The sequence below is a fragment of the Sinohyriopsis cumingii genome, chromosome 13, assembly GCF_028554795.1.
Source record: "Sinohyriopsis cumingii isolate HCF-2022 chromosome 13, ASM2855479v2, whole genome shotgun sequence".
NCBI classification, from domain to species: Eukaryota; Metazoa; Mollusca; class Bivalvia; order Unionida; family Unionidae; genus Sinohyriopsis; species Sinohyriopsis cumingii.
In genome coordinates, this window is record NC_142973.1 from 20,353,704 (window position 1) to 20,369,906 (window position 16,203).

At 34.7% G+C, this 16,203-nt stretch overlaps 1 protein-coding gene across 2 annotated transcripts in view; it reads right to left on the reverse strand.

Annotated features, from left to right (window-relative positions):
- Window positions 1-16,203, reverse strand: part of LOC149785020 (recombining binding protein suppressor of hairless-like) — a 73,982-nt gene that overhangs the window by 46,683 nt on the left and 11,096 nt on the right. For both annotated transcript variants that reach the window (XM_089978718.1, XM_089978717.1), the window contains exon 2: window positions 10,114-10,534. In XM_089978718.1, the coding sequence (XP_089834844.1) occupies window positions 10,114-10,450 (337 nt within the window). In that variant the 5' untranslated portion in view covers window positions 10,451-10,534. The remainder of the gene's footprint in view (window positions 1-10,113; window positions 10,535-16,203) is intronic.

Below are 16,203 nucleotides of genomic sequence, written 5' to 3' on the forward strand. Positions count from 1 at the left end.
ATTTTGGAATCTTGAATTTTTTCGCTGTAGGTCCAATTCCCAGACATTCTGCATTGTCAATGATATCCTGCTTTTGCTTTAATGTATAATGTTTATACTGACCATGTATAGAACCGGGTGGAGCACTCTTGGGTACAAGATAATCAGACTCGTTATCTAGAGCAGCTTTCTTCGTAGGCAGTTCTTTTTGTGATGCATCCTCAGAATCAGTAATTCGAGGTTGCTTCTGTGGATGGCCTACTGGCCTCTTTGGAGACGATTTTGGCAAGGGAGAGTCCCTCCATGAACTAGGTAGTGCCTCCTTGCTTGTTGCATAATGTATGATAAACTTATCCATCAGAATTATTACAGTACTAACAATATTATGTTTCACAACGACAGCTATCCAGTATATAAACTTTTGATAGTGGTGGATATTTTATTTATACTTTATATTTTAACAGCTTGATTCGGCTAACAAAAATATGATTGGTTTGTCAGTGTAGACATTGTTACACACAAAACTACTTCAAACAGGTGTGACAGTTATAGCATTGATTAGAAATTATGACCCCTGCTTTATATCATTAAACAATACATCGGAGAGTCGGTATGGATTAGTAAAATTCATTGGCATTGTGCAACAAAACAAACCCCTTATCCCTGAGGCATTATTAAGGTTTAAACATAGTTATTATTCTACAGGTAATAAACCTCTTAGCAGATAATAAATATTGATTGTGGGTGCTAAATTTTCGGTACATCGTGTGCTCTTTTAATGAACAGATGGCTGCATTTTATTTCTGAACACACCTGTCAAAGAAATTCTACAAGTTATATTATTAACAATTATCACCTAGATACCTTGAAATCTCCAACATGCATCAAATCAATCTTTGAGCAGTCAATTGTTTCGAGTCAGCAAGCTTGGATCATTTCGAAGCTACCCTCGGTGTTAAAACGGGGGGAGTGATTGTCCCTCTGTATTTGGTTTTCGTTATCTAGGGGTTGACCGCCCTCGATGTTATTGCCCCGTTCGAGTAATTGTAAATATAAGTGGTGAAACTTAAGGGTGAAATAGATAGGGCTCTGAGCAGGTATATAGAACAAACCAACATGAGCCCCCGTACATGTAAACATACAATTTAATCAATTACATACAAACACTGAAAATTCATTACATCAGGAATGTACTCTGCTTTTAGGAATTTAAACTTTCACCGAAATACAAAGAAAATGTAAATAGATTTAAATAAAATAGTCAATCTGTTTACTGATAGATTTAGTTCATCATAGGATCGAGTGGACAATTGAGGTCAACGTCTTGTACGATTTCATAACCTGCTCGTCCTCAGTGTGGCTTGCTCCCTCTGTAGCTGTTCAGACTCTTGGATATCAGGATGATACTTTCTACCATCTGTCTCAGGATATTCTCAGAATACGTCTTCAGGAATTAATACGTTGCAGGATTGCGTCACAGGATAATACGTCTCATACGTCTCAGGAGCTATTTTCTCCCTTTGCTTTCAACGTCCCTCCCTCTAATCGGTAAATTAGTTCATCGGTTCCTTTCAACAATAGTCCCCTTTTGGACAACAGTTCCTTTATTACGAGAATTTCTTGCAAATCCTCAGAGTCCTAGTTTTTGGGTCTCCTCTTGCAGGAAAAGCTTAGACTGATTAAAATTCGATGCGGGCGATATTAATACCTATGAAATTTTGTGTTGGAACACACCCCCTCATTTAACGTAACCAATCAGAATCAAATATCTCTGCCGCCTTTTTCCAGAGGCGCCAAAGTCAGGGTCAGCTTGACCTGGTAGTTTGAGTAAGAGAGTTTCTGCGATCTCTCAATTGTGACAACTTTACCAAGAAAATGAAGTTTTCCTTGTCCCAAATTGTCCACCTGGCTGCTGTATAAACAAATGTTTAATTAGGAACAGAATTCTCCCTCAAAAGGACATTACCATACACGGTAGTATGGCGATATGATACGCGCTCATAAATCTAATTAATGGTTCTCTGGTCTCAACTAATGTATTCTTGTTAGATGGACGTAAAATTTGCCACTTCACACTCGGCTAGGTGGGAAAAAAAAGGAGAAAACCACAACAAAAAGATCACTTTTATTTTTTTTAAAATCCAAACATATCAATCACGCCGACTCGAATATTGCAACTTGCTTGTTATTTTTACCCTTCCTAGGCATGCATACAACACTCACCCCATATGGAGTCTCTCACCCTTGGTACTCTAAGATTAGCCATCATACATGTATGGGCATTTCTACTCTCGATACTAAAACGTTTCTGTCATAAATATCTCAAGAATTATAATTCCAAAATCTTTTTATTTAGTTTGCATTAATATCTTAATTACACAGAAATAAAGCTTGCATGCATTTGTAAGGTAGATTTTAATGATCACTGTTTAGCAAAGGGTTAAACTGTGGATTGCAAGATTACTAATATGATGGTTCTTTTGGAAAATATGCACACAATCGTGGCTCAAATACAGGTATGGCTGAGTTTTCTGGTGGATGGACATGTATCAAATAGACAAAATAGGCAAGTAATTCCTGTTTTTCATTCATTATCTTTGCCGTGGTGCTAGACAAAATACTTGTTTTACTACATGGCAGCACGTTGTCATGTGAGCTAACAGTAACTTCATTACGGACGTGGGGGGGGGGGATAAATCTATCTTCACCTGTATGTTTTCTGACACCTAATTAAAGAATTTAATATGAATTCGGATGACAAAAAAGTAATTATTTGTTGCAGTCCGAAAACATACGGTAAATACGGCATATTCAGATTAGATTTAATACTTATTCAAATTGATTCTTCATTCAAGTGAAACTATTGTCAGAAAATTAAATCTCTGTGAACGCTAGCCTCATTTTTCCATATGTTTACCAGGTAAGTAATCCTGAAATTGTTGAAGTAAACAAGTCCAGATTTCTTAAAGCTACAGAATATTTGGTCAAATCATCCACATATTTTTGTATAAACTGTAATAATCCATTTAGCATGAATCAGCTTGAGTGAAGAAGTTTTATGGTCTTCTTATACAGTGCATTGATCTTCACCAGCGACAGCTTCCTTTTCCCTGATTGTCTTCATTATGTGCTAAGTGTATCAGTTGTGGAACGTGATTTAAATTTTCTGCAGACTTTGTTTATTGTAAAATCTAGAGGGTGAAGTTGGTTCATACATGAGGCAGGATCAAACAAATCAGTGATATTATTTTTTATCAGTTTAGTTAGCATCTACACACTTGGATGGGATCAGAAGACATCAAGTGTTGACTGCTTCCTAATTGCAATTAGTAGGGGGAAGCTTGGTCATGTGTTTGCATTACACACTGAATGCTAACATTATCCAAACCAAAGCATCGCATACAACAAAGACAATTATTGTTGTCATTGTTTCAATATGCATGAAAATGACTGACACCAGTTTTAGATCAGATGAGTCAATGGATCACTGATATGTTGTTTGTTTTCATGTGATATTCTCTTCTGCAAATTATTGGAAAAAATTTCCAATCATCAAAATATGTCAGGTTTCCAGAATAATGGAATAATAGGAAAAACTATCTAGCTGTAACACACTGTGATCACATAACAGTACTAGACATTACCTTCCATGACAAATTGACAAAAATCATCCATGATATAATCGTACTGTGGGGAAATCATCGTGTCACCTTGGTCAATCTGAATCTCTGACTTGAAGAATGCAGCCTGCCAGAAAGTTTCCTAGTCAGTAAGAGACTTGAAATGTAATTCGATTACCTAGGGCAGGTTTATCAGTTCTGGTTGTCTGTTATCTCCCTATAGTTAACTATTGATAATCAAAGGGGAAACATCTGCAGAAGGGCTACATTTTCCCATGCACTTTCCACAGGGAAAGTAGGAACTCAGCTCTCATCTGAGCACTTGATGTAATCATTAATATTCAAGGGGAACAATAATCCTTTTATTTACTGAAGAGGATGAGAAAACTGCATGAAGTTACTTGACTGCTTTTGTGTTCTCTTTCTGGGACTGCTTTTGCAATTTAATTCATAAAATTGCTTTAAAAACAATGATCTAACAAACCTATGTACAGCTTTCTAGGATTAAAACGTGGAGTTAAGGATGTCATGTTTAAGAGCATTGTTACTAAATTAAACAAATATATAAACATATTTTCATCTTGACTTTTAAAGATTTTATTTTCAATAGACAAAGAACAATTAGGAGTGTTGCTAGCTGTGATTAAAATGGCTGCATTTGTGGCAGGTAAAATCTTCAAGTGGTTGTAATCGGATGACATCCAGTCATAATGAATTAAATTTAAACTGACAGACATTTTCAAGTATGTACCATGTTTTGCACTAAAAATGTTTCGTAAATGCAATTTACTTTCTCGTACACCATCCTTTTATTTGAATTCAGTAGACTGGCAAGTTAAGCACTCTGGTCAAAGTTCGCTCCTAAGGAGATATACACAAGGCAGGTATGTACAGTACAGCTCACGTGTATTTTCGAGACCCCATGCATTGCGATGGGGGACTTAATCCAATCCACTTTTGCTCTGTGACAATGCACTAAAATACCACCAAATCACCACCATTGCCTCAGCTGCCATGCTGATTGGCATCTCCACCATGCAGTGGCTGATCGGCAATACTGATTGACATTTGAACAGCCAATTAAAGAAGTCCACCAGCGGAAAGAGTGATTTACAATCAAGTACCGGGGGCCCTGAGTGGCCGAGTGGTCTAAAGTGCTCTCCGTTACGGATCACTGCCATCTCACCTCTGTCTGCGTAGGTTCGAGTCTCGGATTCGGCCAATGTGGGTATGTGAGAAAGCTTGCCAGTAGCTTCTCGAGGGTCGGTGGTTCTTTCCGGGTATTTCCTGGGTTCTTCCTCCACCATTAATACTGGCCGCCATGTATAGCCTATCTTGTGCTGAAAAATGGCGTTAAAACATACAACAACAATCAAGTACCATTTTACAACTCAGTGATCTTTATTTCAATCATATATATATATATATATATATATGGGCAATAATAAATGAATTTTAAAAGTCTTGTCTATTTCATACATTTAGAAAACACAGGTGCTGACTTGATAAGAAACACATTTTGTTGAGCTTGAACTATGTAAATTTGTCCTACTTTTTAAACTTAAGTAATCCTCTGAGGTATGGACAAAAAAATTCAGATAACAGCAGCTCTGTTTAAAAACAAAAAAAAAATAAATAAAATAGAAAACACTAAATTTATACTTAAATGTGAACATGTTTAGTCCTTAAGCAATAATGGTCCAATTATGTGATATAATATACATGTACACAACTATTAAGTACCTTAATTCTGAATGCATGTGAACTGTAAGGGCGTGGCCATTTAATTGTATGGAGCTAAATTATTTTTTCCGACTGTGGTACTTCTTAATTTTTTTCTTTCATCACAAGTTTGTTTCAGTTAAAGAAAGGAATGGCGTCATGTCCTTTTCTATATTACAAATCAAAACAAGAATAATTTTCAAGCATTTACCCCTCCTTTAGAAACTTAAATGAACTGTCCCTAATAAAGACTTGGCTTCAGCGGATTATGTTTTTGGCTGAAATCAAGGCAGTGACCATTGGATAAACGCTGTTATCAAATGTTAGCATCAGAAGATGATGTCAATTACAGTTTGGGAAAGGTGTAATTTTATCACATAAATGACTTTTTGCATTGCATTTAATTTATGTAACTCAAATTATGGTCCAGTCATTAAGTTTTCTTTATTAACAAATGAACGGCCAAGAAATGAAGACCATTCATGCAAAGACTGAGATGTCTTGCATGGTTGCATGATTTACAATCATTTACCATTTCAAGAATCAAGTGATCTTAACTTCTATCAAATATATTAGGACAATTTTAAAAAAACACATAAAAGTCTGGTATATTCTATACATTTAGAGACAGCTGATTGACTACTTCTGGAATATGTTTAAGCTTTGACTTTATACAAAGAAATCTCAACAAACTTGCGCACTGACTTGATGACAGCCCTTACCCGGAGCTAAAAAAAATAGACACCAATGTACAGTCACTGGTCACTTGAAATTTGATCATTATTTTATCCTTGCCCACATTTAATAGGTACTACGTGTAATATGAGTAAACAGACAGACTTGCTTTGGTGCCCTTTTGAGAATAATCGGTGCCTTTTTGAAATTTTGAAATTCTCCACTCACCAAATGCTTAACGTGATCCAGCTACCGGTATGCACACCTTACTGTTTATCTCTTAAACAGTTTAAATTTATCTTGAAAAATTATCCTCTAAGGTTTGGACAATTAAATTCCAGTTGACAGCCACTTTTGTTTTAAAAAGGACCCAACAAAAACAAGATCAAATTCAGAACGTACGAACCACGTAATGACCCAGTCATGACACATAATATACATACTTGTTCAATTTTAACTGCACGTGTACTGCAAGAGACTGGCCATTTAATGTATGGGGAATAATTGTTATTTCCAACCAGAGCATTTTTTGGTGTTTCTTTCATCAAAATTTATTTCAAATAAAAAAGGAATGACATGGTGTCCTTTTTATAATGCAAATCTCAAGTTTAAATCACCCCCCTATAGCCCTGTGATTAGATGTCAGAAGAATTAGTTAATTAACTGGAACTCATGCTTCGGCTAACTATCAGTACTTAGAGCATATTGTTTCACTTCAGTGAAGTATGAATGCAATTTTGTTGTAAAAAGGTTCACATAAATCTTTCACTGTTTTTTATTTACACTGCAGGTAGCGTAATATTAATGAATTTCATGTGATACAAAGTATATTGTGCAAACTACAACAGAACTAAGGAAATGAATGTATCTGTACATTCTGACAACACAGTATTAAGAACAATTTTTTACAGAATACCCATTGTGCTAAATATACTCAAAATAGATCTATTCATTAGTAAATCACAAAACCAATCTGAGTTAAATGTAGAGATCAAAATATGTATTACTGCTAATGATAAGTCTTTTATTTGCATAAAGCCATTACATCATATCAGAGAAATGCAAATTTAACACCATTATATTATGAAGCGAGAGATGCAGAATCAATCCCATCCCGCTTAATCCATTTTAGCCACAAAGCAGTATACCAAATACAAAAATCTGCTAAATACTTTTAAAAGAAACTGGTTTGCATGTTTTGTTTGTTGTCTCAGTAACCACAAACAGGAAATGGCATTGAAATAGTTTAAAAAATCGTCTTAGATCTATATTACAATTAGGTTATTGACACATAACTTCCATATGAATACATGTAGCTAGTTTTTTTCCATCCTGATAAAAAGATCATTTTTACATTTTTCAATACAAGATTGAATAAATAATGGGAAACATTACGATACAACCACACAGAATGACTTCAATTTGCTGAACATTTAAGATCTGACAATTTTCCACGTTATGATCCATTTCAACAATACACTGAGGTCAGATTAATTAGAACCAATCAAGTGAACTTCCATCCATTAACGATGGGACCATAATCTGAGCTGTAAAGAACAATGTGCCAAGTCAACTGGTTTGTTTTCACCTTTTCCTTGCTGAACTAACATGATCTTCTTTCTGATGCTAACATTTTATAACTGTTTTCAATGGTCACTACCTTCATTTCTGCAGAACATCTGCTCAAGTCAAGTCTTTATAAAGGAGAGACAAAGTTTTAAAGGGTTATTTTGCTTGAAACAAATTTATCTTGTGGTGAATGAAAGAATACAAATCTGAGACAATTAAAAAGAACAATATAGTCCCATAAATTATGGTAAATGACCAGTCTTTTAAAGTATAAATACAGTCAGAACTAAACTAGAAGTTTGCAGCTGTGTAGATACATATTCAGCCTTGTGATTGGGTCATTACTTTTCAAGTGTAAAATTCAGTGTTTTCTGTTGTGTGTGTTTGTTTTTAAACAGAAGGATAACATTACGCTGTTCAAGAGAAGATCAACAAGGTCTCATCAATTCAGGGTGTAATTTTAACAAGATTTCTTTAAAGAAAGAAAAAGTGTAAACTTATTGCAAAACGAACAAAGTACAGTAGTAGTATTAGGTTTTGAAACACTGTGACTGAATATTATCTAAAATATGACTTGGCATTATACCTGTTACATTATCTTCATTAGAATTAGGAAATGTGTATAATCATCTGACAATGATGAAGATAAATTGGTGCCCCTCTCTTTCTCTCTCCATGAACTTCAAAAGGCATGAATTGCAAGGATCATACACAGTAAACCACACCCATTTGATAGAGACCACACGCACTCCTTGTTGGTCATCATTGACGACTCCATAAGAAAGCGTGGTATGCACGGAAATTCTCTGAGAGCTAACATGGAAACTCCATCAGGATGCACTGAGGGATGGAGGAGGTTTTTTCTTAATCTTCTTCACTCTCTCCAACCCCATTGCAATGCATGGGGTTCCGAAAATACACATGAGCTGTACTGCATGTCCTGTACATGACTAGTACAAAACCACTTCATCTCAGCAAACTGTTATATATATATATATATATATATATATATATATATATATATATATATATATACACACACACACACCTCAATAACTCAGCAATTTGTTCTATACGTATGTATACACCTCTCCCTCAATAACTTGCACACAACAGGGTCCACAAACATAGCACTATAAGTGAGGGCGCGAGTTATAGAGGGACCTCACATGTGAAAGATCGTTCCAGCTGGTTTCAACAACCATCATGTGTATGTAAAAAATCTGTCTATTAAATCACTGCTGTCTGTTTTCTTGATGAGTCTGGTTCCCATAGTGGTGTTTAATAGTATCCTGCCAAATTGGGAGCCCACATAGCATGGAACTAGACTAACTGTTGATACACCAACAAATAAGATTCCTTTTTTTTTTAAACATGCGACATTTATTTTGTGAGACAATTATCTACATGGAAACTCAATTTTTGTATTGTTCAATTAGTATAATAATGATGTCATGATTTCATTGGAAGTAATAATGAAACTTCTTACCATCCTTGAGGATATCTCTAATTGCCAGTTCAAGAATTCTCTGAAACTTGCTTGCCCAAAATGGTTTGTATTTGTGAAATCAAGCTCTTTATTTTATGAAGTATTCGTTTCACTTGGCTGCCATGTTATCTTTGATCATAGTTATGAAAGAGTCGGTTAATTTAAGGTAGTTTATGTTACATACACAGTAACATTTATAACAGTGTTCGATTGATCAAATGAAGTCCGAGTTCACCTGAAATACAACCGGGGCAGCTAGATTTTAAGTTTGTAGGATTTTCGTGCCTTTTAACTTTTCTTTTATTCCACCTCCTTTATTTGATTCAAAATACATAATTAACTTGAGAGGCTAGCTTTTAATTCAGTGCAACAATACAACAAATACTTCCGGAAGTCAGTTATCAAAACATGGTCGGCACTTAATTAGGTTCTCAGAGAAATGCTCGCGAACATGACTGATGCATTTTACATTTAATTACTAGAGGACACATTGCATTTATGATGATTACACTTAAAAGGAACTAAAAGATAGAACTAGAACACAAATTTCAATTGAAATTTTTTAAAATTAAATTTGTATTTATTTATGAAAGTGCTCCATCCACTCAAGGTAAGTGACATTTTCATTGATTGAAATTTCCTTGCATACTAGGAATGTTGTTTGGAGAAAAAAAATGTAAAAAACTGCATGACCTATTTTTAAATTTGATATTTCATAATGTTGATTAAAATTTCAAGGTCCTATATTCCATTTTTGATGATAAAATGAGCGATATATCTTACCTGGTTATATATAGAAACTTACTCATTTTTTCCCCAAACTCAAATTTAAATTCAACTGATGGAACACATTATTAAATGGAAACAGAAAATGTAACGGTTCTGCAAATCACAATAACAGTTGGGATCACATGGATTTCTGTCAGCTTTGCTTCATTACTTGTTTGTACACACTGCAAAACAACAAGTCATATTACAACAGAACTTTTGGCTGTAATGCTCACTACTATAAAACAAACTATTTAAAAAATATATGAGAGAAAAAGAAAAGAAGCTTACCATGCCCCTGATCTGGGATGCCCACTCGGATGCAATTATGCCCTCCGTACCTGCCAATTTGCCTGCTGCCATCATTCTGACGATGTGCCTGCTCTTCCTTAATAATACCATTCACTAGCTTACTATTTGATAAGTCTACTGGGGTATTGTCATACCCACCGCTCGCCATGTGACCATTTACACTGTGCTGATGCTGCATATGCCGACAACTGCTCGGCTCAATGCCACTACTCATCAACTGCGGCCCACTAGCCTGGGCGTAGTCACTGCCCGGCTGGGCTGCATTATGAAGAAAAAAATGTGAGTCATTCTCACTGGCATCACTGGAATATGGCATGGAGTTTACATGACTGTTGCTTAATGTATATAGTAGTGAATTATCTCTATCCTGGTTGCACCCAATGGTGTACCCATACTGGCCCTGGAAAGAGGAAAATAGGTAATTAAATAGTGGCAACTCAATGCAAGAGTAAAAGAAACTCATCTGATTACAAATAATTACCATTCAGCTACTCATGCATACACTCTCACCCCTAGTGTACAAAACACTGAGTAATAGTAGTGAAAAATCTTAACTTTTCTTTATTTTCAGCACATAATTTCTCCAAAAATGTCCTTTTATTTTACTTGAAAGGTATGAAAAAGGTAGTTTTATAAACGTAAGGCAGAAAATGTGTGACTACTCATTAGTTCATGCTGATACAGAAAGCCTGATCAGCTATTGTTTAATTTATGGAACTGATAATGCTGTCCTGTACCTGCTGAAGCACACAGCTTGTGTATAATGGGTACAATAAACATAACTGGTTGATGAAAATGAGTCACTCAACTCATAAAAATGATTTGCAGGAATTCAAGATAAGACCAGTCACTGTGCCAGTCAGACTGGACATAAGATTGGCATTATTTTCATTTAGAAAAAACTGGTTATTATGACTTTTTGTGAAAACCCCATGCTGATCTAACCATCCATTCAGGAGAATTAGTGACAATATGTTCATCCTGGCAGCCATATTAGCACAATTTCATTCAGGACCAATCAGATATCATAACTCTCTCCTTGTGAAATCCTCATGTTGATATGTGCTTACATTTAAGAGGAGCAGCAATAACAAAATTTTCAAGATGGATGCCATGGTGGATCTCAAATCAGTAACATTTGATCTGGTACCAAATAGGCATCTTGAGAAGTCTTCTGGTAAAAATCCCATGCTGATATGAACTTTTATTCAGGATTAGCAGTGGTGAGATTTTCAAGATGGCTGCCATATTATTTCAGATTGGAACCATTTTCATTTATGACCAAGTCAACAACATAAAGTCTTTTTTTATGCAGAAATCCAATGCTGATAATAATAATAATAATAATAATAATAATAATAATAATGATAATTAAGACTAGTTGAGAGTTTCTCAGTTTCAAAACAGAAGTAAATTATCTTGAGGCCTAAGGCTGTCAGTGGGTACCAGGGTACTTGGGTACCTGCTGGTTCATAATTATCCAGGTAAAACAATAGGGTACCTGTTTAGTTAATATATATATAAAAAAACACAAAAAACATCAATACAACATTTCCAGATCATAGGTTATACCTGGCAACATCAGGAGCGAGCGAGACACAAAATAATGAGTACAGTTCAAGGCTCAGGTCATGCAATATTTATCCATCATGGACATGCGTCTACTGATCTTTTATTTTCGATGTGTGCAATCATTTGGCTATGTACATTGAATAGTTTCCTTATTTTCTATTTATAGTAATTGTACATGACACATTTCCGAGAAAACAGACAGGTTTCTTATTCATTATAGCTTGATACACACTTACGCAGCAAACCAGTCATTATTAAAAAAAAAAAACATGGCACCACAATATTAAGTGAAACAGGATTTATCGATGCAACTCGTGGATGTTATTACTAAAACATGTTAGAGGAGAGGGATTTTGTAAAAGTGAAGAACAGATTGCATCAGAAAAAGAACAAATCAAAAGCGCTTTACAAATTTTGAAAGAGGAATTTGATAGTGATGTAATACAGCATTCAGAATTTGTGGACTTAACTTTATGACTGTTCAGCAAAAGTTAAACATGATGTAGAAGTGAATGTTGTGTATAAATAATTTATCATTTTATTTTGTGTCTGTATTCTTGTCCTCCAAATCCACACAGATTTAGCTAGTTTGTGGCAAAAATTTTAACTCACAGCAGATCCAGGTAAGTAGCAAATATAAATGTACATTTTTCATATGGTTTTCTGCAATTATGGCATGCAATATATAGATTACTCTTAGGCTCAGAATGCGCTCTTTTGTCACTCATATTATAAGTAATTATGCTTATACCTCTTGGAGTGGTGGTGGCATGGTTCACAGTTAATATGATTTCCCTTTGATTGGGTACCTGGTGATCCTAATGATCTATCACCCTGGTTGACTTTTTCTAAAATTTTTACTTCTTTATATACATACAGACATATACCAAGTGCAATCTAACAATCTCACATGTAGATGTTCACATGTGTTTATATACACACACATTCATGTACACAAAAATTAGAGACTCAGACGTCAAACACACTAATCAGTAGTCACTAGTCAAAGTTAAACTCCTGCACAACACATATTTATAAACAAAAAGGTTCTAGGAGGTAGATAGGTAATGAGGTATTAATAAGATATAAATTACAGCCATTTAATACTGCTACATGATCTAAAGCAGATATGATAGAAGATTCTTTCATTTCTTTTGGTATATTAGTCCATAGATATAATGGCCCCAAAACAATATAAACTGTTTTTAAATATTCCTTTCTTTGGTTTTGAAATTATAAGCATTATGGCTATAATTGATCTAAGAATTGGGGTGCTGGTGGTTTCTCTGCATTTTGCTGCATTGTTAATAATAAAACCATTGTTTTATCTATATTTACAATGATGTGATTCTCTAATAACTCATCTAAAGCTTGTTTAATGCCATGTAAAAATTATTTTCTAATTCAGTTTTACAGCTGTGTCATCAGAGAAAGTAGCACTATTAGCAAACAGATCAGCGGATGATTCTGTATTTCCAATCTGCAGAGGAATAACACTTAAATAACAAATAAAAATGGTCCGAGTAAACAGCCTCAAGGCACACCAGTTTTTTTAATTTATTTAGATGTACATGTATGTGTAAAGTCACTTTCTGAAATCTGTCATTCAAGTATGAGGTCAATCATTTATCAATGGTAGAATTTTAATTTTTCTAGATGTTCATGATCAACAAGATGAAATGCTTTTAAAAATCAAGAGCATCACTCCTAACTAACTTCACTTTATCCAATGAACGCAGCCAACTGGCAAGCACAGATATTAGTGCCATGCCACAGGAATGATACTGCCTAAATTCAGATTAGGTATCATGGAAAAGTTTGTGGCCACTGAGAAACTCACAAATGCACAAGATTTTCAATTAATTTTAAAGGGGTCGGAAGGATTGAGATTGGTCAAAAATTGTTAAAGTCTTCTTATGCTCCAGCTCTGTGGAGTTACCTTTGTAGTTTTCCATAACTGCAGAAATTTACCTGTACCTGTCCTCATGCTATGATTGATAATAAACACGACTGTCTCCTCAATAGCAGGTGATGCTCTTTTCAAAAGCCTCATGACTACAAGTCAGTTGATTTAGTAATATCAAGGTTTGCAAACATTTTAAAACTTGTTTCAGGATTTTAAATTGATTATATTCTGATAACCCTTAAGAACAAAATCCTCTCAGATGTAACCAATCTGATATAATTTAAGTTTCTGTAAGGTTTGCGACCACAGGCACAAAATGGTCATTAAACATATTTGTAATTTGTAGAGGTTCACTGGTGCACATAATGTCAGCATTCAGATGGAATATCAATCTTGTTCTTGGATTTTCCAGCCCCTAAGTTATGAAATAGACTTCAAATTGTTTTAGGGTTGTTCTTATTTTCATCAACAACTTTCCGATAATGCTTCTTGTTATGGTCTTAATCATTTTTGTTACAACCTCATTTATCCACATTTATACTCTTCACTACCTGAAACTTTCAGTGGTCTCTCGTTTCAATAGCATCCAATATTTCTGGTCTTATGTCAATTGTTTAGGCATGAATAAACAATAACACAAGAAAGAGTGAAAACAACAAGCTTTGAAAAAATACAATAATTTATTTCCCTAGAAAAATTCTGTAAAAATGAAAAAATATGAACTTACAGTTTTATAGAATCAAATCCCAAACTAATCCAAGAATAAAATTTTAGTAGTCATAATAACAAAATGTTCTACTGATTTCACATTCGAATCCCGACGAAGAGTCCAAGATGGAAGATGATGATGTATGCTGCAATCTGTAGTGCTGAAGTCTATAGTTCCTTGTAGAAAAAAATTATCACTCCGGTTTCTGATAGCTACATAAATTTTTATATAAAAAAAATGTCCTTGTTCCACAATATTACATGAGCACACATATTTTCCAGAAAAATAACAGAATCCTTATGAATCCAAGTAATCTGAAGTAACTCCAAACAGCACGACATACAACTAACAGTTTAACAGCCCAGCTTCTAATGAGATTAATTCTCCAAAACATGGGTTATATGGTCTTTGTAAAATGTAAACAATGGGTAACGTGATCATCTTCTGGAAGGTTATAGAAGCAAGTACTTGTTACAGATCATGTTTACCCAGTGTGACCCTATCGAAAACCAATCATTTTTACTCTAAGAAATAAAAAGACAAAGTCCCATTATGACCCTGGAAGCAACCAATCATTTTAAAATAAAATAGAACTTGTTTGCAAGGGTTGCTACAAATTCTAAAACACCTGGTGTTTATAAACTAAGTCAATATCAACCTATTTTCTAAAAAAAATGTATCATCTCTAGTGAATAAATTTACATTACAATATCATGTAGCAAAAAATAATTAAAAAAATTAAACTGAAATAAATATATATTAAATCAAATATATATAACACTGGAGTAATCAATCATGGTTGATGACCATGCTTTGTTCTATGCAATTTTAATGATGCATGGTGATAGATTACATTCAAATACAGGTCTATCCATGTACTAACATACATCTATATCTTCAAATATTACCATGACCACACATTCATGGATGTCCGTGTAGAACCATTTTCACTCAGGACCAACCTGACATCAAAATAAGTCTTGCGGTGTAAACTGCATAGAGATATGACTTTCTGTTTTAACAAGATTTTCAAAATGCCTGCTGTGTTGACCATACTGTACATCAGATCTGCACCATTTTCATTCTGACCCAACTGGACATCAGATGAAATCTGCTTTAGAAAACCTCAAGTCAACACGATTTTCCATTCAGGAGGAGAAGCATTAACATTTTTGAAGACACTGCTGTGGCTGCTGCGCCATTTTCATTAAGAAGCAACAAGTCTTTTAGTGAAATCCCCATGCTGATATAATCATTCATTGAGGAATATTTGCTCTAAGATTTTCAAGATGGCTGCTGTGGTGGCCATACTGGACGTCTGAGGAGCAGCATTTTCATCATGGAACAACTAGACATGACAAGAAGTCTTCTGATGAACCAAATATGACTTTCCATTCAGGAGTAGTAATTCTGATGTACCCATATTGGATAACAATTCAGTACCATTTTCATTTGGGAACAACCAGACACCACAAAAAGTCTTTTTGTAAAAATCATTTGTTCAAGCTTTAGCCATAACTAGATTTTCAAGGTAGCCCATGGCAGCCATATGGAATGTCCAGGAGACAACATTTTCATGGCAATTCTCCAAGTAGTTTAGCTATAACATACTTATGCTAATGAACAGACAGACAATAGGCCATCATAAAAAGCTCATATGGTCTCTATGGGAGATGGGCTTACAGAAGTCCAATTGTCAACAACACAGACATTATGTAATGGTAGACCAGAGTCTCTGTTTGTTCTACTTAATACTCCTAACAAAGTGCATAAACCCAGATCTACTGGCACATTATCCAATGATAGATCTGGGTCCATGCAGCTTTTAGCTGGAATCAACTTATAAGCGAGTATATGGTGAATATGCAACTACATTTGTGTT